The sequence below is a fragment of the Stenella coeruleoalba genome (genome assembly GCF_951394435.1).
Source record: "Stenella coeruleoalba genome assembly, chromosome: 11".
Classification (NCBI taxonomy): Eukaryota; Metazoa; Chordata; class Mammalia; order Artiodactyla; family Delphinidae; genus Stenella; species Stenella coeruleoalba.
In genome coordinates, this window is record NC_137157.1 from 74,642,922 (window position 1) to 74,670,905 (window position 27,984).

General features: G+C 38.9%; 1 protein-coding gene across 1 annotated transcript in view; it reads left to right on the forward strand.

The window, feature by feature from the left end:
- Positions 1-13,080: 13,080 nt before the first annotated feature.
- SYT10 (synaptotagmin 10) overlaps positions 13,081-27,984 on the forward strand; it is a 74,285-nt gene continuing 59,381 nt past the window's right edge. The window contains exon 1 of the mRNA XM_079937913.1: positions 13,081-13,242. Coding sequence (XP_079794039.1) covers positions 13,092-13,242 — 151 coding nt within the window. The 5' untranslated portion in view covers positions 13,081-13,091. The remainder of the gene's footprint in view (positions 13,243-27,984) is intronic.

The following is a 27,984-nucleotide window of genomic DNA, read 5'->3' on the forward strand; positions in this document are numbered from 1 at the left end:
TGCCTGAGGAGACACAGCCATACAAATATTGCTAAGACCAATGTTAAAGAGCATACTGCCTACATTTCAGGTCTTACATTTAAATCTTTAATCCATTTTGAGTTTATGTTTGTATATGGTGTGCAAAAGTTTGATTCTTTCACAAGTAGCTGTCCAGCTTTCCCAATATCATGTATCGAAGAGCCTGTCTTTTCCCCACTGTATATTCTTGACTACTTTGTCATAGATTAGTTGCCCATATAACTTTGGGTTCATTTCTGAGCTCTCTATTCAGTTCCATTGATCTATGTGGCTGTTTTTGTGCCAGTACTGTTTTGATGGCTACAGCTTTGTAGTATATTTTGAACTCAGGGAGCATTATACTTCCTGTTTTGTTCTCCTTTCTTAAGATTGTTTTGATTACCTGGGGTCTTTTGTGTTTCCACACAAATTTTAGATTATTTTTTCTAGTTCTGTGAAAAATGTCCTTGGTATTTTGATATGGATTGCACTGAATCTGTAGATTGCTTTGGGTAGCATGGTCATTTTAACAACATTTTTTCTAATCCATGAGCACGACATATCCTTCCACCTGCATCACCTTTCATTTCTTTCATCAGTTTCTTATAGTTTTCCAAGTACAGGTATTTTACCTCCCTACTTAGATTTATTCTTTTTAATAAGATTGTAAATGGGATTATTTTCTTAATTTCTCTTTCTGATAGTTCATTGTTAGTGTGTAGATTTCTCTATATTAAATTTGTATCCTGCAACTTCACTGAATTCATTGATGAGTGTTAGTAGTTTTTTTTAATGATTTCTTTAGGATTTCTATGCATAGTATCACGTCACCTGCAAACACTGAGAGTTTTACTTTTTCCTTTCATTTGGATTCTTTTAATTTCATTTTATTGTCTGACTGCTGTGGCTAGGATTTCCAATACTATGTTGAATAAAAGTGTGAGCATTCTTGTGTTCTTCCTATCTTAGAGGAAATGCTTTCAACTTTTTACCATCAGATATAATGTTAACTGTGGGCTTATTGTATATGGCCTTTATTATGTTGAGGTATGTTCACTCTATATCCACTTTGTTGAGAGTTATTATCACAAATGTTTAATTTTGTCAAAAGCTTTTTCTGCAACTATTGAGATTATCATACAATTCTTATTCTTCAGTTTGTCAATAGTGTATATCACATCGAATGATTTGCATATATGAAACCATTCTTGCATCCCTGGGATAAATCCCATTTGATCATGTTGTATCATCCTTTTAATGTATTGATGAATTTGGTTTGCTTATATTTTGTTGAGGATTGTTGCATTTAGGTTAACCAGTGATATTTGCCTGTAATTTTCTTTTTTGTGTGACATCCTTGTCTGGTTTTGATATTGGGATGGTGCTGTCCTCATAAAATGAGTGTGGAAGCATTCTTTCCTCTGCAATTTTTTGAAATAGTTTGAGGTTAGGTGTTAACTTTTCTCTAAATGTTTGGTAGAATTCATCTGTGTGGCCATCAGGTCCTGGACTTTTATTAGTTGGAAGTTTTTTTGATTACCAATTCAATTTCATTACTGGCCATTGGTCAGTTCATATTTTCTATTTCTCCTGATTCAGTTTTGGGCTATTGTACATTTCTTGAAATTTGTCCATTTCTTTTTGGTTGTCCATTTTATTGGTGTATAATTGATCACAGTAATCTCTTATGATCTTTGTATTTTTGTGGTCATGGTTATAACTTCTTTTTCATTTATGATTTTATTGATTTGCGCTCTCTCTTTTTTATTGATGAGTCCTGATAAAGGTCTATCAATTTTGTTTATTTTTTTTCAAAGAACCAACTCTCAGTTTCACTGATCTTTTTTTATTCTTTTTTTTTTTTTAGTCTCTACTTCATTTATTTCTTCTGTCATCTTTATAATTTCTTTCCTTCTACTAATTTTGGGTTATGTTTGTTCCTCTTTTTCTAGTCCCTTTAGGTTTAAGGTCAGGTTATTTATTTGAGATTTTTCTAGTTTCCTGATATAGGTTTTTATTACTATAAACTTCCCTCTTAGAACTGTTTTGCTGGGTCCCATAGATTTTGGATCATTATGTTTTCTTTTTCATTTGTCTCCAAGTATTTTTTTATTTCCTCTTTGTTTTCTTCAGTGATCCATTGGTTGTTTAGTAGCATATTGTTTAGCCTCCATGTTTGTGTTTTGTGCAGTTGTTTTTTTTTTTTGTAGTTTATTTCTAGTCTCATAGTGTTTTGATCAGAAAGGATGCTTGATATGATTTCAGTCTTCTTAAGTTTACTGAGACTTGATTTATGGCCTACCATGTCGTGTATCCTGGAGAATGCTCCATGTGCACTTGAAAAGAATGTGTATTCTGCTGCTTTTGGATGGAATATTCTCCTCTCTCTGTCTCTGTCTCTCTGTGTCTTCTGTCTCTGTCTCTCTCTGTCTCTCTCTCTATATATATATTCCATCTTGTGTAATGTATTGTTTAAGGCCAGTGTTTCCTTATTGATTTTTTGTTTGGATGATCTGTATTGATGTAAGTGGGGTGTTGACGTCTCCTATTGTGTTACTGTCATTTTCTCCCTATGTCTGTTAATATTTGCTTTGTATATTTAGGTGTTCCTCTGTTGGGTGCATATATATTTACAATTATCAAATCTTCTTATTGGTTCAATCCCATTATCACTATGTAATGTCATTCTTTGTCGCTGGTTAAAGTCTTATTTTAAAGTCTATTTTGTCTGATATAAGTATTGCTACCCCACCTTTCTTGTTGTTTCCATTTGCATGGAATACCTTTTCTACTGTGGTATTTCTGAAACAGGTAATTAAAGACTTTTATTTCTGATAACTAGAAAGAAGGCAATAGGGCTAACAAATGACATACATTAAGTTATTCATTCATTCATATTTATCAAATGACTGTTACTGCTGGCACAGCACAAGGCAATTGGAAAAGAGCAGTAATGAATGAAGAAAAGTTCTCTATGTACTAGAGTTTATATCAAATTAATTATTCAATTTAAATTATGACATAGAGAATAAAAAGAAAGCACAAAGTCAAAGAATTCAGTAGAGAACAAAGAAAATAGGCAGAGGTCAAGTCAGGTAGGGCTTTACAGGCCATATGCAAGGTATTCTATATATCTAAAGCACAATGGGAAGGCAATGGGATGACATAATCAGAACTTTCCTTTTAAACAGTTAAACATGATGGATTGAAGATGTGTTTTCCTGCCCCTCTTGAAATGACACTGAAATGACAATACAGCAATGAAAGGCTATAAATCCAATAGGACAAAAAGAATAGGAGAGGACACAGGAGTTGACAAAAAATGTCAATAGCTTTACAAGATAGAAGAAGGTGGAGTAGTAACTGCCTTCCTGAGTAGAGGGAGATTAAACCTCTAGAGGCAGATAAAAAATGAGAAGTTAGTGCACCACCTCACAGAGCCTCAGAAAAAATGCAAATATGAAGATGCTTGTACTGATTCTGCAGAAGTTGGGGGTAGGGTGAAAGGCTAAAAAAGGTGGGGTTAGGAGTTAGTGTAATTCTCTAAGTGTCTTGAGGCTCAAGTCTGCACCCATAAAATTCTTATGGTCAGGTGATTACACTTCTCCAATCTTGCAAATAAAAGTGTTTTTCCCTGGAGATAGAAAGGCTCCAGAAACAAGACAATAGGATTTCAAGAGGGCAGATTGAGGCACGAGAAAAAGGAGGGTTAAGTAAAAGCAGACAGACTTTAATTATTATCCCACATCTCTAATGAAAGATTAGATAGTCCTTCTCTGATATTTTGGGATGCTCCACTTCAAAAGTACGCTGAATCATCCTTCAGTGAAGCTCACTGGTTGTAAGCCTTATTAATGCATTTCAACTCCATATTATAGTGTTCTTAAATAGAAATAGAGAGCATTTACATCTAGTCATTTTTATCAGCAGACACCTGAGAAAATCCCACAACATGAAAAACAACAAATAAACAAACAAACAAACAAAAGTTATTCAGGGACACATAGTTTTACAGGCAGAAGCCCTATGTGTCTCCCTTTGCCTGGCAAAACAATAAAGCTATCTTTTTCTACTTCACCCAAAACTCTGTCTCCAAGATTTGATTTGGCACCAGTGTACAGAGAGGCTGAGCTTTGGGTAACGGTTTTGGCAACCATGAAAGGACCAACTTGGGGATGGTTCCAGGGGTGTCCCTGAAGGCCAGATCACCTTGGACCCTTGCCTGGAAAGGCTGAGCCCCAATCATACCCTGTCCAACACTCCAGCAGCTGGACTCTGAGGTTGGAATAGATGATGGAAGAGGGACAGCCCTAGCAGCTGCACTTTTGCCTTGAGGATGTTCCTCTCTTCCTCCTGCCTGGACCACCCTAGACCTCCTCCTCCAAGAAATTATTTTGGGGAAGCAGAAAAGATAGCATCTTATGTTGTGACCTCTGCCAGAATCTGGGTCTCCCCTCACCTGGAAACTTCCTTACATCCCTCCAAAGCTGGCAGAAAAGATGCTGCTGAAAGTGTGAAAAAGAGCAATGACCTGAGCAGCAGCTTGAAGAAAAATGGAAGGGACTCTATGATGTTCTTATTACTAGTCAAGCTTCTCTAAAATTGCATGGAGTAAAACTGTGGGTACATCACACTGGAGTAAGAAGATTACCAGAGACGAACCAGCCAAGCCTGCCTACAGCCAGTGAGCAGACTCCCAAGAAGCAGACATCTCACCCTTTGTGAAATTGTTTGTTTTGACAAATGGAATGAAAGTTCTGTTTTCTTATCCTTTCTCATACCTTTTACTACAAAACTATAGATTCATATACTGATTCTTTCAATAATTTTAACTGCTAGATATGTGGTCAGCTTCCTATTTCCAGGTCTTCAGGATTGCCTTAATGGGTTTTCCCCATACAGGGAATGGTTTGAAAACAACTGGCTCTAAGTCTCTCCAAAGTGCCAAGCCTGGACTAGGTTTCAGGCTTATTCCTAAGGGACTGAGATCTTAATCATATAAGACTTAGATCTGGGACTTGGAACTCAAATATTTCTAATTCAGTATCTATTCCTCCAAATTTAGGCAGGACTACACCGCATCTCAGCAGGAAGTAGTCACAGCAGTCATCACCCCATTCCCTCAAAGATTTGGGAAAGATAAAACTGAAATGGGGATTAAAATCAAGTCCCCCTAAAACCAACTTCCTCTGCCGAGTTTATGATTAACATCTCTATTATGCAAAATGACTGTTTCCTTTCTTGTCCAACATCTGTTCTCCTCAAGATTGAGGAGTATCAAAGAAAAGGGGGTAATGAAACCAAGTGGGGCCCTGTGGGGCTCCTCGGCATGGAGGCCTTTTTGTTCCCCATTTCTTTGTAGGCAAGACTCCAGCCTCCATGACTTTCCCTGAGTTCCAAAGGGCAGATTCAAGCAGATGCTAATCAAGAGAGGAGCAGCCAAGAAACCACCTTAGGCAAGATTAAAGGGACCAGAGTAGCTCATCAAGATTAGGAGACAGACCACCTGAGATGAGATTAAGAGAGTGCGTTAGTCAGAGTTCTCTAGTGACAGAACAAATAAATTTCAGAGGTAGTAAAATTTTTGGATGGAAGAACCCCTGGATGATCATTTACTAAAATGAGAGTGTAATAGATGACAAGCCATTGTTTTGCAAATAATTAATGGATAATTCTAGGTCTCTCATTTGATCTGCATGAATTTTGGTTTATTGACATACCAGTTTCACAAAATGAAAGCACAGCTCGAAGTCCAAATCCCTATTTGTAGTTTTCTTTTTTCTCTTTTCTATTGAGGGAATGGTATTCTTTAATCCACACTTTTGGTATTTTAATACTTAAATTGCTATAGTTCATGATACACTAAAATGTGGTGATCATTTCACAATGTACACGTAAATCATTATGTTGTACATCTTAAACTTATTCAATGTTATATATCAATTATATCTCAATAAAACTAGAGCAAAAAGAAGTTATTCAGAGGGAAAAGACACAAGACAGAAGCAGTGAAAGAAAGTTAAATATAACAGTTAACATGGTCCGAAGAAAAGTACAGACTATATGTCCATGAAATAAGAAACAAAAACAATCAATAAAAAGTATGGGGCCTTCCCTGGTGGCGCAGTGGTTAAGAATCCACCTGCCAATGCAGGGGACATGGGTTCGATCCCTGGTCCAGGAGGATCCCACATGCCACGGAGCAACTAAGCCCACGCGCCACAACTACGGAGCCTGCATGCTAGAGCCCGCAAGCCACAATTACTGAGCACGTACGCCACAACTACTGAAGCCTGCGCGCCTAAAGCCCGAGCTCCACAACAAGAGAAACCACTGCAATGAGAAGCCTGCGCATGGCAACGAGGAGTAGCCCCCGCTCGATGCAGCTAGAGAAAGCCCACGCGCAACAACGAAGACCCAACACAACCAAATAAATAAATAAAATAAAGATACGTGTTTCCCAAATCGCCCTTCCACTGAATGTTGGAGGTTTGTGTAAAAAAAAAAAAAAGTATGCATATCTTAAAACTATAATAGCTGAAATTGTAGAAATTTAATAGAAAGTTCATAAAAGAAAGTCAAGCGTACAGATAGCCAATAGGCACATGAAAAGATGCTCAATATCACTAATTACCAGAGAAATGCAAATCAAAATTACAATGAGTTATCACCCCACATAGTTAAGAATGTCCATCATCAAAAAGTCTACAAATAATAAATGCTGGAGAGGGTGTGAAGAAAAAAAAACCCTCCTACACTGTTGGTGGGAATGTAAATTGGTGCAGCCTCTATGGAGAACAGTATGAAGGTTCCTTAAAAAATTAAAAATAGTTACCATATGATCAAGCAATCCCAATCCTGGGCATATATCCAGATAAATCTCTAATTCAAAAAATACAAGCACCGCAATGTTCATAGCAGCACTATTTACAATAGCCAGGACATGGAAGTAACCCAAATGTCCATCAACAGATGAATGGATAAAGAAGATGTGGTACATGTCTACAATAGACTACTACTCAGCGATAAAAAAAGAATCAGATAATGCCATTTTCAGCCACATGGGTGGACCTAGAGATTATCATACTAAATGAAGTAAATCAGACAGAGAAAGACAAACTTCATATGATATCACTTATATGTGGAATCTAAAGTATGATACAAATGAACTTATTTATAAAACAGAATCAGGGCTTCCCTGGTGGCGCAGTGATTGAGAGTCTGCCTGCCGATGCGGCGGACACGGGTTCGTGCCCCGGTCTGGGAGGATCCACATGCCGCGGAGCGGCTGGGCCCGTGAGCCATGGCCGCTGAGCCTGCGCGTCCGGAGCCTGTGCTCCGCAATGGGAGAGGCCACAGCGGTGAGAGACCCGTGTACCACAAAAAAAAAAAAAAAAAAAAAAAAACAGAATCAGACTCACAGATATAGAAAACAAATTTATGGTTACCAAACAGGAAAGGGGGAGGATAAATTAGGAGTTTGGGATTTGCAGATATGAACTACTGTATATAAAATATATAAACAACAAGGTCCTACTATATACTACAGGGAACTACATTTAATAACTTGTAATAACCTATAATAGAAAAGAATATGAAAAAGAATATATATATACACATACATATATCTGAATCACTTTGTTGTACACCGGAAACTAACATAACATTGTAAATCAACTATACTTCAATTTTCTTTTAAAAAAAAGAAAATAGGGCTTCCCTGGTGGCGCAGTGGTTGAGAGTCCGCCTGCTGATGCAGGGGACACGGGTTTGTGCCCCGGTCCGGGAAGATCCCACATGCTGCAGAGTGGCTGGTCCCGTGAGCCATGGCCGCTGAGCCTGTGTGTCCGGAGCCTGTGCTCCGCAATGGGAGAGGCCACAACAGTGAGAGGCCTGCGTATCGCAAAAAAAAAAAAGAAAGAAAAGAAAGTCAAGGAAATTTCCCAAAATTTCAACTGCAAAGAGTAGGGGGTGGTAGAGATGGAAAGCAGAAGAATAACAAAATAAAAGATTCAATCCTGGTGGTCCGAAATCCAACATAAAGGAGTTCTAGACAGATGCAAGAAATAGAAAGAAATAGAAAAATAGAAAGCAAAGGATTATCAAAGGAATAAATCAATAGAATTTCTCAAAATTGAGTCTCTGAAATGTTCACTGAATATCTGTCAGGATAAATGAAAACGTGAACACAATGGAAAAGAGAAGACACCAAATCTTCCAGAGTGATGAATCAGATTGATTTAAATAGAATAGGAGCCAGAATAGAATAGGACTTCTCAACAGCAATACCCATGCCTGCAAGCCAGAAATCTGGTCATCATCATCACCACTTGGGTGTGAATGACAATGCCATTCTCCAAATTAAGAAATATAGAAAAGGCTCAAGCACGTACAGGAAGTTAGAATTGGGCCCTTATGAACCTGAGCTACTATAGAACACAGAAAAGGAATGTGGTAAAGATTTAAGTAAATTAAAATGTAATATTTGCCTCTGATCTTCATTTTCAGAGTGAGCTCAGCTGTTTTGATATTTGCTCACTCTCTTACTTCCTGTCTTTGGGGTCAAGTAATATTTGAAATTATTTGAATGAAAAAAAATGTTGACTGCCATATCAGTAAACAAAGGGTGTTGCAGCCATCAAGCCATCACACTGCAGCCACCCCAAAGGTGAGCCTTTGAGGGAACTCAGGATAGAAACAGAATGCCTGCCATTAAGCAGTCAATCACTGCAGCAATCCTTGCAAAGGTGCACCCTGAGGAGACTCAGGATGGGAAAGCACAGGATATTGGACCCACATAGTTAAGGTGCATATCAAAGGAATGATTTCAATGAGCCCAGACTCTTGCATCTTCCCATATATAGAAAAGTGCTAAATTCCTTAACTTAAGCTATCTGGTTTTCTTTAACAGTAATCTTTTTATGTTCAGACTACCTGGTTTTTGTTGCAAAAACTCCCATATATCCTGAATCCTCCCTTACCTTTTTGGAGTGGTCCCTCAGAGTGATCTAAGAGTCCTGTCTCCCAGGCTTGGGCTTGAATTCCTCAGAAAATCCACCAAATAAAACGTAACTCTCAACTTCTAGGTTGTGCTTTTTTTTTTTCAGTCGACGATAGTTTCAGGAATGATTCACAAGTTCCCCTTACCTCAGGTAGATCTCTACCTAAGAAGTTAACTCCCTCTCCTCCATATTTTGAAAGGGGTATGGGAAGAGGAAAAAGAAAGAATTGGAAAAGCATTGAGCAAGCAGGGATATCAGGGAGTACTGAATGTCCAAAATTACCACTCAAGAGGCTAGTTTAGCTTACACAGGAATTCTCATAGGATCTTCCCCGCCAAACCAATTCCTCCTCTACTTAATGCAAAGGTCACTCAGAATGAAACTGTGACAAAGACCCTTACAGCCTGTACTTTTTGACTATCAATGTCTCACATTAGCACAGCAAATGGTGTTCAGTGTCAGCCTAACCTGTTCTCCCGTTCCTTACTACTTTAGCAACTCCTTCAGAGTGTTGGTGAGGAAGTATATGAAAATCTGTATTGCATGGTTTATTAGGCTCTTATTAAAATAGTTGGCAAAGAAATTTAAAGACTGTGAGTTTAAATTCTTGTCATCTTATCCTTAATCATTGGAAAAAAAAAATGACTTTCACTGTAGTTTCTACTTTCCCAAAACTCTTACCTGAGCTTTAATAAGTGACATAAAATCCTGACTTGACCCACCTGTTAATGAACTGTGAGATGGCCTAAAGATGCCATCTCTAGATGGCCTAAAATAAATCAAATCCTTATGGTATTAATTTTAGAAGAAATCAAAAATATTTCAGAAAAATGAATTCAGAAAAATGAATATCCAAGTGAAATTAACTCTGCTTGTTGTGGAAACACAGCAGTAGGAATAGTAATAAACAACCAAATAGTAGGAACAGCATAAACAAATACCAGGAAAGTTATTTTCAGAATTTGCTTACTTAATAATATTTAACACTGAAATCAAACATAAGAGGGTCATTAGAGAGACATTCTGCCTTACCCCACATAAGCAAGTAAGTAGTATAAAATCACTGATTTGGTCATCCCACACAAGAGCTCATATAGTAAATATGAAAACATAGCATTACATTACAAGTTGTTTCATATGGGTCTGTCTAGAGTGTGGAGGACTGGAGGGCAAGGACAATTGGAAAGGGCCTTACTAAAATCTGTTACAGCAGGACCCTGAGGGGCCTTCCTGAGTACAGAATCTCCTCTCTGCCCCCAATTTCTTGATTGTAAAAAAAAAGGCATTAGTCTTCAAGGTCTTCACTGAGTTCCAAAGAGAAGGCTCAAGCAGTTAATGATTAGGACAATAGAGTCACAGGACTGCTAGTTCCTCCTGAAGATAGATATACAATCTGATGTGTATCTTTGAGTTATTCTGTAGAAACTAAGACACCCCCCCCCCCACCAAGGTGGAGGATGGTGACTACATGCTCACCACAAGCATGTAGGCCCCAGACTGGTTGGAACCAGAAGGTTGAGGTTTCCAAAACATCAGCCTATTACCTCACCATCAACCAATCAGAAGAATGTCCACAAGCTGATCACAAAACATATGACCTTCTTTCCTAACACTGTCTTTAAAAACCCTTGCCTGAAAGCCACTTGAGCATAAGCTGCCTGTTCTTCTTGCTTGGTGCCCTGCAAATAAATCCTGACTTTGCTGCAAACACCCACTGTTAGAGTTTGGCTTTCTGTAACATGGGCACAGGAGCCCTTGTTCAGTAACACTTATCTTTAAACATAGTGGATATTCAAGATTTTTTTAAATGACAGTGAAATTATTTCTTTAGTCAATCTGATCTAAAAAAATCCCCAAATCGATGTGCATTAAAAAAAAAAAAAGGAAATGAAGCCTGCAGATTTTACTTTCTCTTAATTCATGATAAAAATAGTCCTAGTTATACCAATTGTCCTATGAATCAGGTCAAAATGATTCAACTAATAAATGCTCCCTCCTGGGATGTTATGCTGAATATTTATAGTAAGCTTTACCAGTGTTCTTACAGAGGAAATAATTTATCACAAACTGTCAAACAGTTTAAAATAAAACAATCTATTCTACAGGAGCAAAACCTGCTGCCCCAAAATGTCTCTTTGGCATGTAGATTATTTTGAGCTGAAAACAACAGTACCAAAAAGACTCAGGAAGAAAGCTTCAACCTTCCTCCTAGCTGCCTAAAAATATGTAGATAGAGCTGTCCAGGAAGGGAGCTATCATCATAGGTAACTATTGTATGAACTAGATGTGTAGACTGGGAGGAACCTAGCAAGGTCTCTTTGTTAAAATTTCTCTTGTCTCCATGTTGCCGAGAACACACTTGTTTACCAAGCATTTGCTTTCCCATCTCCATGTGAATTGCCTTCCTCCCCTTCCAGGTACCAAACCACTACCCCCAACACCGTTTTTTGCCTTTAGCTGAAGAGGGCTTTTAAGGTGAGGGCTGCAGCCATTTTGGTGAGTTACTCATTTTTCCTGAGTCTCTCCCACTGTATACATGTTATATATATATTTTTTTCTCCTGTTGATTTGTTTCAAATCAATTTAATTCTTAGACCAGCCTGAAGAATCAAGATGGGTAGGGGGAAATTTCTTCCTCCTCAACAAGAACAAATTCAGGATATTCCACTTCTAAAGTAAAGAATCCTTACCTAACAAAGGTTAAATCAATCTTCAGGTTATAATATGGGATCAAACTCTGCCTGAAAACAATTTAAAAGCAATGTAAATGCATTTCCTGTAAACTTGTGGCACGTGTTTATTAGCATTATTTTGTAGCTTTAGCTCCATTAGTGATTATCACTCATTTGCATTAGAGAATTATGAGTCCAAGCCCCTCAGTCATCTTCTCGACTGAGATAAACACCTGAAAACATTTCCTCAGGTTAAGCAGTTGTGTGTGTGACAGATTTGAAATTAACCCTCCTCCCCTTTAACAACTGTGGCTTGTCTTTTTCAGTATTTAAGTCACTTGAAAGGGTGATAAACGGGTTCAGGTTATGCAGTCTCAATTGCCAATTCCAGATTAGTGGACAGAATCCTAACTGAATATTAATAGAAATAACATATTTTGTTTTGTGATCTCCTAAGTTTAATAAAGAAAAAAATCAAAAAGGCAATAAATTAAAATTTGACTATTCAGTTTGTTTATGCATAAAGAAAAACTGAACTGGGTAATCAGTAAATGCACCTCATGGTGAATTTCACTACTAGTAATAAAAAGACCTCTTGGGTTGAATATTCTATCTCTAAACAATCATAGTTAGAAATCATTTTTAAAATGCTTTCCTGGGATGTCTTCTTTCTATAGACATCTAGTTTTATTACTCATCTACTCGTTTTTTCAATTTAACTTTTTCAGTTTGTTTTCAGTTGTAATGACTTTTCAGAAAAGTAGAACCGGATAGAACACATCCGTAGTCACGTTGGAGAGAAGAGGGGATTGGGGTACGGAGGCTGAAAAAGGTACAGAGAAAACCAAGATTTCTCGCCGTCCTGTGCCCCTAGAAGAGCATCCCCAGCCTCCGCAGGACGACCCAGCAGGGGAGCCGGGCCGCCCCTCCCCCATGGTCTCCCCCTTCCCCCGGGTACTAAAGAAGGGGGACGGCGCGTTCTATTGGGGGTCACCGGGCCGGCGCCAGGCTGCGATTGGAAGCGCCCCCGTCAGGCACCCGCCAGAAACACAAGCGCTGCAGCAGTCGAGGGCTTTAGTTTTTTTACGTCCCCCGCCCCCTCCCCTCCGCACTCCATGCTGGGTCTCTCTCCAGCTCGCTTGGGCTTGTTCGCGCCGCGTGAGAGTTGGCAAAAACCTCGCAGCCGCCGCTGCCGCCTCCGCCTCGCCCCGATTACCGCCCCAGCCTCTCCCCCTTCTCCCGAGCCCTCCGCTCCCGCCATGGGGCCAACATGGGGCTCCTAAATTGCCGCCTTTTAGCTGCGCGCTCTCCGGCCAAAGTCCTCGAGGGCCGGTTACGGTTTACGGCGCTAGAGGGGCCAGCACAGAGGTAACGGGAAGGGGAAAGGACGGCTAATTGGGGGAAACAAGGCCAAACGATGAGTTTCCAAAAGGAGGACGGAGTGAGCAGCCTGTGTCAGAAGGCGCTGCATATCGTCACGGAGCTGTGCTTCGCGGGCCAGGTGGAGTGGGAGAAATGCTCGAGCATCTTCCCCACGGACAGGGGCAGCCAGGGCGGAAGTAGCACAGGTAATTGGGGGAGGGCTCCGCTCGCGACCTCCCAGTCGTCTGGGACCCGCGTCCTCTCGGCTCTAAGCTCCCGGATCCTGAGCCTTCAGTGCGGCGCCGGCGCATCTTTGGGACGCCGCGCTTTCCTATCCTACCTCGCTCCTTCCTTCTGGTCAGCTCCTGGTGACTTCCAGCGTGGACTCTTCGGGTTTTGTCTCCTCGCCTCCATCTGCCCGGCTTCTTCCACTTCTCTGGTCCACTCCATACCCGCCGGCGCCGTCTCTCGCTCCCAGGCGCCTGCACCCCCTCTCTCTGAGCTTTCCCACGCCTCCGATCTCCCTCCCGGAGTGGAGGGGCGAGCGCGAGCGGCGGCGTCCGACCATTAGCCGAGCGCTGCCCTCGGGGGCCATTCGCCACCCGGACTCTGGTTGCCCTAGCTTGTCCCGTGGGTGGTGGGTCGCGGCTTGGGGAGGGGGCCAGGCGGAAGAATCCGGGCGTGGACGCAAAGAGCCGCGTTGGAAATGGGGCTGCCTTGGCCCCCGAGAGCAGAAAGGATCCCTGCAGGGATAACCCGCGGCCGCAAGCTGTCTAGCATTTGACAGTGTGCAAAGCCCTTTAATACATATGACTTTATAGGGCTTCATGACAACGTTGGCCCAACAGCAGGGATTATGGATCCCATTTTTGACGCGACAGGTAAGGCTCAGCGCACATACAGATTTACGTGGAACAGAGGCAAAGGGTTATAAATCCTTTCTACACACGTGCTCATATACCCCCCAACACAGGCACCCTCTCTGCTCCTTCAAGAAACTTGGGGGGAAAAACGGGGTGGGGTGGAGGAAACACATCGACCTTCAGAAATCTGGAGGTGGAAAGAAGTCTCAGGTGACAGATTTTTCTCAAAGGGGTGTGGGGAGCGTATCAGAGCCACTGTTTTGGTCATGCTTGGGGGAAAGGGTTTTTTACGACCTGCGCTATGTGCAGCCTGTTGTGCTGTTGACGCGGGCGAGATGGATTCCGGGAGTTGCTGGCCGCGTGGCTTTAAGAGTCCCTTGTGAGAGGGTCACTTGTTGCTTTGGGAGAAGAACACTGGTTGGGGATTTTCGTCATCGGGCTGGAAGGTTATCATTCCTTCTGTAGGGTCTTGTTTCTTTCTCCTTACTTTCCTGTCATTTTAGTCACCTGACAGGGCTTCGTGGGTTGAGGGTAACCAAGGCAACAGGTAAGAGCTGGACCGTAGCTCAGTGTGGAACGTGACGGTGGAGAGCTCTGTGCTGGGGAGGAGGCAAAGAGGGCACGGTTAGTGATCCCCTCATCCACTACCACCAAAGACAAAGGGAGAGGGGATGGAGGTGGAGGAGAGATGTGGTTTAGTCTTCGCGTACCATTATTTAAGTGGAATATTTGCACTCTTAAAATTCTCTGATCTTGGCAATAGGAACCACGAGAGGCTTCTGTATGCACTTGGCAGAACCTGAGGAGTTGTTGCTATTTGGACCCTGGAGCGGAATGATACTTAATTGCTTCTGTACATATTCTGGAAATGTAGACATTTTGTGAATTTTTATAAACACAACAGAGTCTTCCATTTGTTCATCAGGTGTTAAATTGCTAGGAATGTATGAAACTCAACTACTATTGGAAGGCACTGGGTGAACAATGTGTATATGCTTGTCTTGTGTATGGTAGCTAAGCATGAGATAAACACTCAAAATAGAGTGAACTTAAAATCCTGTGTGGTGAATGGATAAGTTGCTCTGAAATGTCTTTGATGATACACTTGCTAAAGATAAGACTAAGAGAAGGAGGTGAAGTGAAAGAAATAAGGGTATTTAAGTTTAAAGATCTGTACTTTGGTCATTTAACATTTGATACTGTGGATAAAACTACTGATTTCCACCACCACCCCACCACTACCCCTTGTGATCATACACAAAATAGTGGTTTCCTGGGTCTCAAATTGATTGATAATGAGGAAAATTTGAAGGTTGGAAAACAAACACTAGCTCTTAAATCTTTATAAATACACAATTATCAGCTTAAGGTAAAGCACAGTATATGAATTGTAGAAAGGGTTCTGAGCCCGTCCTAAGCACTACAAGAAGTAGTTGTAATCCTAATTCCTTTTGGACTTTCCCCTGGGAACAAAAAGTGGACAAAACATAGTCTAAAACAATTACATGGATATTTTTCTGCCCTTAGGGGAAAATATGTACTATTCAAATGGGGTATTCAATTTAATATATGAATATTTGTTCAATGGCTGTCACTAGAAAAGACATCCTACTAGGTTGTGTATGAGATATAAAGATGCACAAGATTGCTTTACATTTTCCATTTGTAAATCTATGCAACAATTAGAAGTACAATACTTTAATCTGCAAATATACTCCCAATACCAATATATATCTATGAAACGGATCAAAGATTATTTACCAAGTCTTTAATTATATTAATTAGCCACTCAGCTTCACTTTGTTCTTTAAAGTAAACTTTCTTATAACTTACGTACTTGTGTCCTTTATTAAAGATCCCTACGTAAACACACTGACAGTAGGCGAGCCTTCTACTCACTGTTTGTTTAAAGAGAAACACATTATTGGTAGGAGGACATGGACATTGAATGGTACAGTGGTTTTTTACTTTCAGCACTGCCCAGATGGTGTCAGGTATTCTAAGGTTGCAGTGACAATTGCAAGCTTCCAGATTGTGTATATTTTTAGATTCCTTCATATAAGTGTAAAGGCAGAGAAGTGCAGGTGTAGTCCTCCTTTGGTCTCCATGGGGGATTTGTTCTAGGAGCCCCCACAGATAACAAAATTTGTGATGCTCAAGTTCCTTATATAAAATGATGTAGTATTTGCATGTAACCTACAGCGCTTCCTCCCATATACTTTATATCATCTCTAGATTACTTTTAATACCTAAATCAATGTAAATGATTATGTAAATAGTTGTAAATACAATGTAAACATAATGTAAATAGTAGCCTGTGTAACAAATTCAAGTTTTGGTTTTTTGAACTTCCTGGAATTTTTCTTTTTTTAAAAAATATTTTCAACCTGTGGTTGCTTGATCCCATGGGTATGGAACATGGATACAGAGGGTTGACTGTAATCCTAAAGTTATTCTACCTTAAAGAAGTCATGAATCATATATATAAATAAGATATTCTCCTAATGTTTTCTTTAATGCCAGTAAGGAGCAGCTTCACCATTCTCTTTACCATTTACTACTACAGCAGTAGCAGAAGCAGCAGCAGTGTTATTGACTTGAGGATCAAGCAATTAAGTTGACAGATCCCATATTTTAGTAAACTTTACAAAAACTTAACTGCAGATGGCAACACTAGTTAATTTACTCTTTTGGAATAGTTTTTTTAGAGACATTATTGATGCCAACATTACTAGTACACTGGAAAGTTCATCATGTGCTATTTTTTTAGAAAATCAGATTTTTGCAGTCTTCTTGCCACTGATTCTCCCTGTCCCCCTAAATAGATAGATCACCCACTAAATTCATTAATTTATTGCTATAATAGGACTTAATGCTATAATGCTTAGGGAAAATACAAAACAATATATTGGCCTTAAATGTGATTTTTCATACATACTGTGATTGAATATACATAAGAGTTTTTGAACTTCATTTGAGTTCATTTCTGGTCAGTCTTTAATTGCTTCTCCATATCCAAATCCCTATGAGGTTTTAGGAAACTTTGTTGCTTGAAAAGCAGACCTCATAAATGCAGCTAATCAAACCCACTTAAGCTCATAGTCGCATCACAACTGTATAGACCTAACCATAATTTAAATATTTTAAATAAACATTTAATTCATTAATGTTATAAATTTTCACTTTTACACTTTCAATTTAGTAGTAAAAATTCTAAAATAAACATTTAAACAAATTATTCTAAATTCATATGTGTGTTCTTCAATTTCTTAGATGTGGGAGCAAGTAGGTATTTATATGGCAAACACTTTCACTGAAGTTACTTGACTAATAAGAATGGTACTGGTACCATTAATTAAATGTTGTGCACAGTTGTTCAAGTTAATGTAAATGTAGAATTAATATACAATCACAGATTATAAATCATTTATAAATCATTTACTCAATTACAAATATATGTAAAGATTTCTCATTTGGAAACTCCATTCAATTTTCTACCTCTGTGTGAATTCCCTGTCAACAAATTAGCCAATAAATTTGGCTAATTTAATACGATATTTGGTACTATACTTGATACCATATTTTATTGAATCTAAGATGCTATTGATTACAAGACACAACATTATTTTATATGATACCAAAAAAGGAAAAAGAAGGATGCAAATTAAATTATGCTTTCTTATCACATAGAATTTTTTATTTTATACTTATGGAAAAACTTCTAAAAGTTAGACATGAATTTTTAATATCATATATCACTCTTGTACAAATATAAAAAGGAAAGTATAAAAGACATATAGGTTAAAATAATTTAAAAATTAAAGTTTTGAGTCTGATTCTTCTGAATGGCTTTTTGATTGAGAATTGGTGATACCTTTGTTTATCCTCTCATCATTGGACTCTTTGCCATCAAGAATGCTGTCAAGACTAGTAATGATGCACTTTTTTCCACGCAGGAATTCATAAGATATAAAATCTAGTGTTGTTGTGCTCTAAAGCTAGCTGTACAGTTATGTCGAATGTTGGCAATGTTGCCAAAATCATCTGACCCAACAAAAGTTTGGCTTATGAGGGTTACGGGTCTGTTTCACTATTTTCTCCAGTATTTTCTTCCAAGCCAATTTAGACTCATTCTGCGACTTCCGATGCTGATGTATTTGCTTTAGCACATACACAGAGAAAACTATGACACACTTACTTAATGGCTATTAGCAATTGTAACAAGCTTGTTATTCTTCATCCAGCTGCGTGGAACGTAGACATTAAGCTTGCCATCTTGGACTTTAACGAGAAAGCAAAAACCTGTGAATAGAAAAGCAAAAATATGGAAGAAACCAGGATTCCAAACACCTGAAGCTGATGTATTTGCCCTGCTTTCTTATGCTGAGCCAATTAATTAAATGAGAGAGAAATAAACTTCTATCTTGTTTAAGTCAGTGTTTTTTTGGTCCCTTATTGTAGAAATCAGAATTATGCCCCATTATAATAATAACACCATATGAAGAGTATAAATAAGTTAACTTCAAAGATAATTCCAAATTTTCATTTTAGAGGCAGCTTTCCTCAGCTTTCTCTGAATAAGAGTTGTTGGTTTGAGTTTTATTACCTCTTGTTCTCTGCAGAATGTTGCCATAAACATGGTCTGTCATCAGGCAAAAATGAGGACAACCAAAGAAACAAAAGACTTGGAATATACAAGAAATTATAATTTCTGATTAATTGAGAAATTACTTCTTTGTACATTTTGAGAAATTAAAAAACTAGAATTTTAAAATTTAAAAAAATGATGCAGAAAGACACAGATAAGATTATCAACTAAGGCAGTAGTAATTGGAATTGAGAGCATACAAATTGGCCTATGCTTTTCTGCATCGTAGCCATCTGCATGGTTAATAGGTAATTAAACCTAACAGTATTTACAATCCATAGTAATTAAGACCATGCAAATGTTAGACTTTAGCAAAGTTCTGTTTTACTAAAAGATTCTGAGGAATTAGCATTTTTTGGCTTATTCTATTTTCTGATGAGGGTGGTCTTTCCTGTTTTTTTCATAACAATGTCACTTTATTTTGAGATATTAAGACATGATAAAACAGTAAGATCTTTGATCTTTACAAATCAGTCAGAGATATAGAGTCAGCCAACCAGACAGATAGATAAGTAGATACATATCGGTGGAAGCAATAGTTATGCATATGTATGTAGTCAAATCAGAGTTTGAGCAATTTTAAACCTAATTATCTTTGAGTCTAATCTAATTTTTGAAATTTCATTTACTCTAATTTTACCAAGATCTAATTGGGTGAATGGCATATAATGGATTCTTTTCAATTATCCAGAGACATTAAAATTTTGAGCTAGAGAGATCCTACTCATCAAGCTTGCTCATTAAAATGGGCAATTTCAAAGTCTGTGTGAAGGCAAACCATTCATATTCATCACCCTGGCCTCAGAATGGTTGGCCCCTTTGCTCCAGTGATCTTCTCCTCCTCTCCACCTTACCTCATTTCTTTTATGATCATGCTCAAACACTAGTCATTATGTTAAACAATACTATTTTAGAATTATAAATTCAAATATTCTGAGCCCCAATGAAGAGCTCCTATGCTTTTATCTTTCTCATTTGGAAACTCCATTCAGTTTTCTACCTCTGTGTGAATTCCCTGTCAACAAATATTGCATCATACTTACGATACATCATTTCATCATCGCAATCATTTTCTCCTTTGAGGTTTATCACATTCTCCTGGGAGGGTAGGGGGTGCTCATTCATGGATAAATTCATCTGCTTCTCTATTCCTACACCAAAGAAACAATATTTAGGAGGTTTTAAAACCAGGCAGACGAGTATCACTCTTAGTCTCCAATTTCAAAAGAACCCTCAATTCTGACCAGACATCCTTTGTTTTCCTATTCAATTTTCTCCTGTTCTCTAAAGTTCATATATCAGATTTTCCGCACTCTGTTTAAATATTCCAAATTATTCCCCAGTATCCCAAAATAACTGGCAGTTGACCCTAACTCCTATTTTGCAGAGAAAATTGTACTTACAAAAAAGAATTCCCTTGTCTTCCTGCCTATACCTATAAACTTACCTGATTCCAGAACCATCCTCCTTTTCTTTTCTTTTTTTAACATCTCTATTGGAGTATAATCGCTTTACAATGGTGTGTTAGTTTCTGCTTTATAACAAAGTGAATCAGCTATACATATACATATATCCCCATATCTCCTCCCTCTTGCGTCTCCCTCTCACATTTCTTATCGCACCCCTCTAGGTGGTCACAAAGCACCGAGCTGATCTCCCTGTGCTATAGGGCTGCTTCCCACTAGCTATCTATTTTAGATTTGTTACTTTATATAAGTCCATGCCACCCTCTCACTTCATCACAGCTTACCCTTCCCCATCCCCGTATCCTCAAATCGATTCTCTACCTCTGCATCTTTATTCCTGCCCTGCCCCTAGGTTCTTCAGAACCTTTTTTTTTTTAGAGTCCATATTTATGTGTTAGCATACAGTATTTATTTTTGTCTTTCTGACTTACTTCATTCTGTATGACAGTCTCTGGGTTCATCCACCTCACTACAAATAACTCAATTTTGTTTCTTTTTAGGGCTGAGTAAAATTCCATTGTATATATGTGCCACATCCACTTTATCCATTCATCTGTCGATGGACACTTAGGTTGCTTCCATGTCCTGGCTATTGTAAATAGAGCTGCAATGAACATTGTGGTACATGACTCTTTTTGAATTATGTTTTTTTCAGGGTATATGCCCAGTAGTGGGATTGCTGGGTCATGTGGTAGTTCTATTATTAGATTTTTAAGGAACCTCCATAATGTTCTCCATAGTGGCTGTATCAAATTACATTCCCACCAACAGTGCACTTTTCTCCACACCCTCTCCAGCATTTACTGTCTGTAGATTTTTTGATGATGGCCTTACTGACTGGTGTGAGGTGATACCTCATTGTAGTTTTGATTTGCATTTCTCTAATGATTAATGATGTTGAGCATTCTTTCATATGTTTGTTGGCAATCTGTATATCTTCTTTGGAGAAATGTCTGTTTAGGTCTTCTGCACATTTTTGGGTTGGGTTGTTTGTGTTTTTGATATTGAGCTGCATGAGCGGCTTATAAATTTTGTAGATTCATCCTTTGTCAGTTGCTTCATTTGCAAATATTTTCTCCCATTCTGAGGGTTGTCTTTTCATCTTGTTTATGGTTTCCTTTGCTGTGCAGAAGCTTTGAAGTTTCATTAGGTCCCATTTGTTTATTTTTGTTTTTATTTCCATTTCTCTAGGAGGTGGGTCAAAAATGATCTTCCTGTGATTTATGTCATAGAGTGTTCTGCCTATGTTTCTGCTAAGACTTTCTGGCCTTACATTTAGGTTTTTAATCCATTTGGAGTTTATTTTTGTGTATGATGTTAGGGAGTGTTCTAATTTCATTCTTTTACATGTAGCTGCCCAGTTTTTCCAGCACCATTTATTGAAGAGGTTGTCTTTTCTCCATTGTATATTCTTGCCTCCTTTATCAAAGATAAGGTGACCATATGGCCGTAGGTTTATCTCTGGGCTTTCTATCCTGTTCCATTGATCTATATTTCTGTTTTTGTGCCAGTACCATACTGTCTTGATTACTGTAGCATTGTAGTATAGTCTGAAGTCTGAGAGCCTGATTGCTCTAGCTCCATTCTTCTTTCTCAAGATTGCTTTGGCTATGTGGGACCTTTTGTGTTTCCATACAAATTGTGAAATTTTTTGTTCCACTTCTGTGAAAAATGCCATTTGTAGTTTGATAGGGATTGCATTGAATCTGAAGATTGCTTTGGGTAGTATAGTCATTTTCACAATGTTGATTCTTCCAAGAACATGGTATATCTCTCCATCTGTTTGTATCATCTTTAATTTCTTTCAGCAGTGTCTTATAGTTTTCTGCATACAGGTCTTTTGTCTCCTTAGGTAGGTTTATTCCTAGGTATTTTGTTCTTTCTGTTGAAATGATAAATGGGAGTGTTTCCATAATTTCTCTTTCAGATTTTTCATTATTAGTGTATAGGAATGCAGGAGATTTCCTTGCATTAATTTTGTATCCTACTACTTTACCAAATTCATTGATTAGCTCTAATAGTTTTCTGGTGACATCTTTCGAATACTTTATGTATAGTATCATGTCACCTGCACACAGTGAGAGCTTTACCTCTTCTTTTCCGATTTGGATTCCTTTTCTTTCTTTTTCTTCTCTGATTGCTACAGCTAAAACTTCCAAAACTATGTTGAATAATAGTGGTGAGGGTGGACAACCTTGTCTTGTTCCTGATCTTAGAGGAAATGGTTTCAGTTTTTCACCATTGAGAACGATGTTGGCTTTGGGTTTGTCATATATGGCCTTTATTATGTTGAGGTAAGTTTCCTCTATGCCTACTTTCTGGAGGATTTTTTATCATAAATGGGGTTAAATTTTGTCTAAACCTTTTTCTGTGTCTATTGAGATGATCATATGATTTTTCTCCTTCAACTTGTTAATATGGTTTATCACATTGATTGATTTGCACATATTGAAGAATCCTTGCATTCCTGGGATAAATCCCAATTGATCATGGTGTATGATCCTTTTAATGTGCTGTTGGATTCTGATTGCTAGTATTTTGTTGAGGAGTTTTGCATCTATGTTCATCAGTGATATTGTTGTGTAGTTTTCTTTTTCTGTGACATCTTTGTCTGGTTTTGGTATCAGTGTGATGGTGGCCTCGTAGAATGAGTTTGGGAGTGTTCCTCCCTCTGTTATATTTTGGAAGAGTTTGAGAAGGACAGGTGTTAGCTCTTCTCTAAACGTTTGATAGAATTCACCTGTGAAGTCATCCGGTCTTGGGCTTTTGTTTGTTGGAAGATTTTTAATCACAGTTTCAACTTCAGTGCTTCTGATTGGTCTGTTTATATTTTCTATTTCTTCCTGGTTCAGTCTCGGAAGGTTGTGCTTTTTGAAGAATTTGTCCATTTCTTCCAGGTTGTCCATTTCATTAACATATAGTTGCTTGTAGTAATCTCTCATGCTTCTTTGTATTTCTGTAGTGTCTGTTGTTACTTCTCCTTTTTCATTTCTAATTCTATTGCTTTGAGTCTTCTCCCTTTTTTTCTTGATGAGTCTGGCTAATGGTTTGTCAGTTTTGTTTATCTTGTCACAGAACCAGCTTTTAGTTTTATTCATCTTTGCTCTTGTTTCCTTCATTTCTTTTTCATTTATTTCTGATCTAATCTTTATGATTTCTTTCCTTCTGCTAATTTTGGGGGTTTTTTTGTTCTTCTTTCTCTAATTGCTTTAGGTGTAAGGTTAGGTTGTTTGTTTGAGATGTTTCTTGTTTCTTGAGGTAGGATTGTATTGCTATGAACTTCCCTCTTAGAACTGCTTTTGCTGAATTCCATAGGTTTTGTGTCATTGTGTTTTCATAGTCATTTGTTTCTAGGTTTTTTTATTTCCTCTTTGATTTCCTCAGTGATCTCTTGGTTATTAAGTAGTGTATTGTTTAGCCTCCATGTGTTTGTATTTTTTCCATTTTTTTTCCTGTAATTGATATCTAGTCTCATAGCATTGTGGTCGTAAAAGATACTTGATACAATTTCAGTTTTCTTAAATTCACCAAGACTTGATTTGTGACCCAAGATATGATCTATCCTGGAGAATGTTCAATGAGCACTTGAGAAGAAATTGTATTCTGTTGTTTTTGGATGGAATATCCTATAAATATCAATTAGATTTGCCTTGTTTAATGTATCCTTTAAAGTTTGTGCTTCCTTATTTATTTTCACTTTAGTTGATCTGTCCATTGGTGAAAGTGGGGTGATAAAGTCCCCTACTATGATTGTGTTACTGTCGATTTCCCATTTTATGCCTCTTAGCATTTGTCTTATGTATTGAAGTGCTCCTATGTTGGTTGCATAAATATTTACCATTGTTATATCTTCTTCTTGGATTGATCCCTTGATCATTAGTTAGTGTCCTTCTTTGTCTCTTGTAGTAGTCTTTATTTTAGAGTCTATTTTGTCTGATATGAATACTGCTACTCCAGCTTTCTTTTGATTTCCATTTTCATGGAATATCTTTTTCCATCCCCTCACTTTCAGTCTGTATGTATCCCTAGGTCTGAAGTGGGTCTCCTACAGACAGCATATATATGGGTCTTGTTTTTGTATCCATTCAGCCAGACTATGTCTATTGGTGGGAGCATTTAATCCACTTACATTTAATGTAGTTACCGATATGTATGTTCCTATTACCATTTTCATAATTGTTTTGGGTTTGTTATTGTAGATCTTTTCCTTCTCTTGTGTTTCCTGCCTGGAGAAGTTCCTTTAGCATTTGCTGTAAAGCTGGTATGGTCATGCAGAATTCTATTAGATCTTGCTTTTCTCTAAGTTTTTTAATTTGTCCATGGAATCTGAATGAGATCTTGCTGGGTAGAGTAATCCTGGTTGTAATTTCTTCCCTTTTATCACTTTAAATATGTCTTGCCGCTCCCTTCTGGCCTGCAGATTTTCTGCTGAAAAATCAGCCATTAACCTTATGGGGATACCCTTGTATGTTATTTGTTGTATTTCCCTTGCGGCTTTTAATATTTTTTCTTTGTATTTAATTTTTGATAGTTTGATTAATATGTGTCTTGACATATTTCTTCTTGCATTTATCATGTATGGGACTCTCTGTGCTTCCTGCACTTGATTGGCTATTTCCTTTCCCATATTAGGGAAGCTTTCAACTATAATCTCTTTAAATATTTTCTCAGTCCCTTTCTTTTTCTATTCTTCTTCTGGGACCCCTATAATTGGAATGTTGATGCAGTTAGTGTTGTCCCAGAGGTCTCTGAGGCTCTCTCCAATTCTTTTCATTCTGATTTTCTTTATTCTGCTCTGCAGTAGTTATTTCCACTATTTTATCTTCCAGGTCACTTATCCATTCTTCTGCCTCAGTTATTCTGCTATTGTTTCCTTCTAGAGAATTTTTAATTTCATTTATTGTGTTGTTCATCATTGTTTGTTTGCTCTTTAGTTCTTCTAGGTCCTTGTTAAACGTTTCTTGTATTTTCTTCATTCCATTTCCAAGATTTTGGATCCTCTTTACTAATTACTCTCAATACTTTTTCAGGTAGACTGCCCATTTCCTCTTCATTCGTTTGGTCTGATGTGTTTTTACCTTGCTCCTTTTCTGCTGTGTGTTTCTCTGTCTTCTCATGTGCTTACCTTACTGTGTTTGGGGTCCCCTTATTGCAGCCTGCAGGTTTGTAGTTCCCGTTGTTTTTGGTGTCTGCCCCTAGTGGCTAAGGTTTTTTCAGTGGGCTGTGTAGGCTTCCTGGGGAAGGGGACTAGTGCCTGTGTTCTCGTGGATGAGGCTGTGTCTTATGTTTCTGATAGGCAGGACCATGTCTGTTGGTGTGTTTTGGTGTGTTTGTGACCTTATTATGATTTAAGGCAACCTCTCTGCTAATGGGTGGTTTTGTGTTCCTGTCTTGCTAGTTGTTTGGCATAGAATGTCTAGCACTGTAGCTTTCTGGTTGTTGAATGGAGCCTTAGCATTAAGATGGCTATCTCTGGGAGAGCTTTTGCTATTTGATATTATGTGGATCTGGGAGGTCTCTGGTGGACCAATGTCTTGAACTCAGCTGTCCCACCTCAGAGGCACAGGCCTGACACCCTGCCAGAGCACCAAGACTCTGTCAGCTATGCAGCTCAGAAGAAAAGGGGGAAAGAAAGCAAGAAAGAAAGGAGGGAGGGAGGGAGGGAAGGGAAGGGAAGGGAAGGGAAGAGAAGGGAAGGGAAGGGAAAGGAAGGAAGGGAGGAAGAAAGGGAGGAGAAAAGGGAGAATGAAAGAGGGAAATAAAGGGAGAAAGAAAGAAGAGAGAAACCAAACCAAAAACAAATCCACCAATGATAACAAGCACTAAAAAGAATAGTAAAAACAAAATAAAGAAAAAAGAAAAAACTGACAGACAGAACCCTAGGACAAATGGTAAAAGCAAAGCTATACAGACAAAATCACACAAAGAAGAATACACATACACACTTACAGAGAAAAAAATTTTTAAATATATATATCTATATTTTAAAAAAATAAATTTTAAAAAGGAAGAGAGCAACCAAATCACTAAACAAATCTACCAATGATAATAAACTCTAAATACTAAACTAAGGTAAACATAAAACTGGGAACCAGTCAGTCACATACAGCAAACCCCAAGTCTACAGTTGCTTCCAAAGTCTACCGCCTCAATTTTGGGATGGTTCATTGTCTATTCAGGTATTCCACAGATGCAAGGTACATCAAGTTGATTGTGGAGATTTAATCCGCTGCTCCTGAGGCTGCTGCGAGAAATTTCCCTTTGTCTTCTTTATTCACACAGCTCCTGGGGTTCAGCTTTGTACTGGCCCTGCCTCTGCTTATAGGTCGACTGAGGGCATCTGTTCCCGCCCAGACAGGACAGGGTTAAAGGAGCTGCTGATTAGGGAGCTCTGGCTCACTCAGGCTGGGGGGAAGGAGGGGTACAGTATGCGGGGCAATCCTGTGGTGACAGAGGCCAGTGTGATATTGCAACAACCTGAGGTGCACTGTGTGTTCTCCCGGGGAAGTTGTCCCTGGATCATGGGACCCTGGCAGTGGTGGGCTGCACAGGCTCCCAGGACGGGAGGTGCAGATAGTGACCTGTGCTTGCACACAGGCTTCTTGGTGGCTGCTGCAGCAGCCTTAGATCTTCATGCCCATCTCTGGGGTCTGCGCTGATAGCCGCAGCTCGTGCCCTTCTCTGGAGCTCATTTAGGTGGCGCTCTGAGTCCCCTGTCCTCGCGCACCGTGAAACAATGGTGTCTTGCCTCTTGGTCAGGTGCAGACTTTTTCCCAGACTCCCTCCTGGCTAGCTGTGGTGCATTAGCCCCCTTCAGGCTGTGTTCACACAGGCAACCCCAGTCCTCTCCCTGGGATCTGACCTCCAAAGCTGGAACCTCATCTCCCAGCCCCCACCCATCCCGGCAAGTGAGCAGAGGAGCCTCTCTGGCTGGTGAGTACTGGTTGGCAGTGATCCTCTGTGTGGTGATCTCTCTGCTTTGCCCTCTGCACCCCTGTTTCTGTGCTCTCCTCTGTGGCTCCAAAGATCCCCCCACCAACCACCCCGTCTCCGCCAGTGAAGGGCCTTCCTAGTGTGTGGAAACTTTTCCTCCTTCTCGGCTCCCTCCCCAAGGTGCAGGTCTCATCCCTATTCTTTTGTCTCTGTTTTTTCTTTTTTCTTTTGCCCTACCCAGGTACGCAGGGAGTTTCTTGCCTTTTGGGAAGTCTGAGGTCTTCTGCCAGCATTCAGTAGGTGTTCTGTAGGAGTTGTTCCACATATAGATGTGTTTCTGATGTATTTGTGGAGAGGAAGGTGATCTCCATGTCTTATTCCTCTGCCATCTTGAAGGTCTCCTGCCCATCCTTGTTTTCTTACAAAGGAAGACATGATCCAATCTTTTCACCTTTGCTTCAGACTCCACCCATGGTCACCTTTTATGAGACTTTACTATTAATTATTCATTCTGCTTAATTTTCTATCTCTTCTTGTCTACTGATTCCTTCCCATAATTAAAATATGCTAAAATATTGCACATCCAAACATCATCAATTCCATGTGCTACTGTTTCCCTCTTCCCTAAATACAATGTCCTGAAGGAACTATCTACACTCACAGAATTCACTCCCATTCATTCATTAAACCACATTCATCTGTTTAACAGTTTCTGCTTCAGTAGTCTCCTTGAATGCACTAAAGACCTACTTGTTAAAGTTAATGGATACTTACCAACCTTTGTTTTAATTGAACTTACTTTAACTTTTTATGCTGTTTACCACTTCTTAAAATATTCTCTAAACTTCTATGAAAGCACATTGGCCTCATTTTTTTTCATACTTCTACTCTTTCCCAGTCTTCTATGCAGGCTCTTTCTTCTTTAAAGTTATCTTTCTTTTATTATCGGTGTCGTCAGGAATCTGTTAAGGGGCTTTTATCTTCTCTTTCATGGATTCAGATTCTACTATTTAAGAAAGTCCTTCAATTTTATCTTGA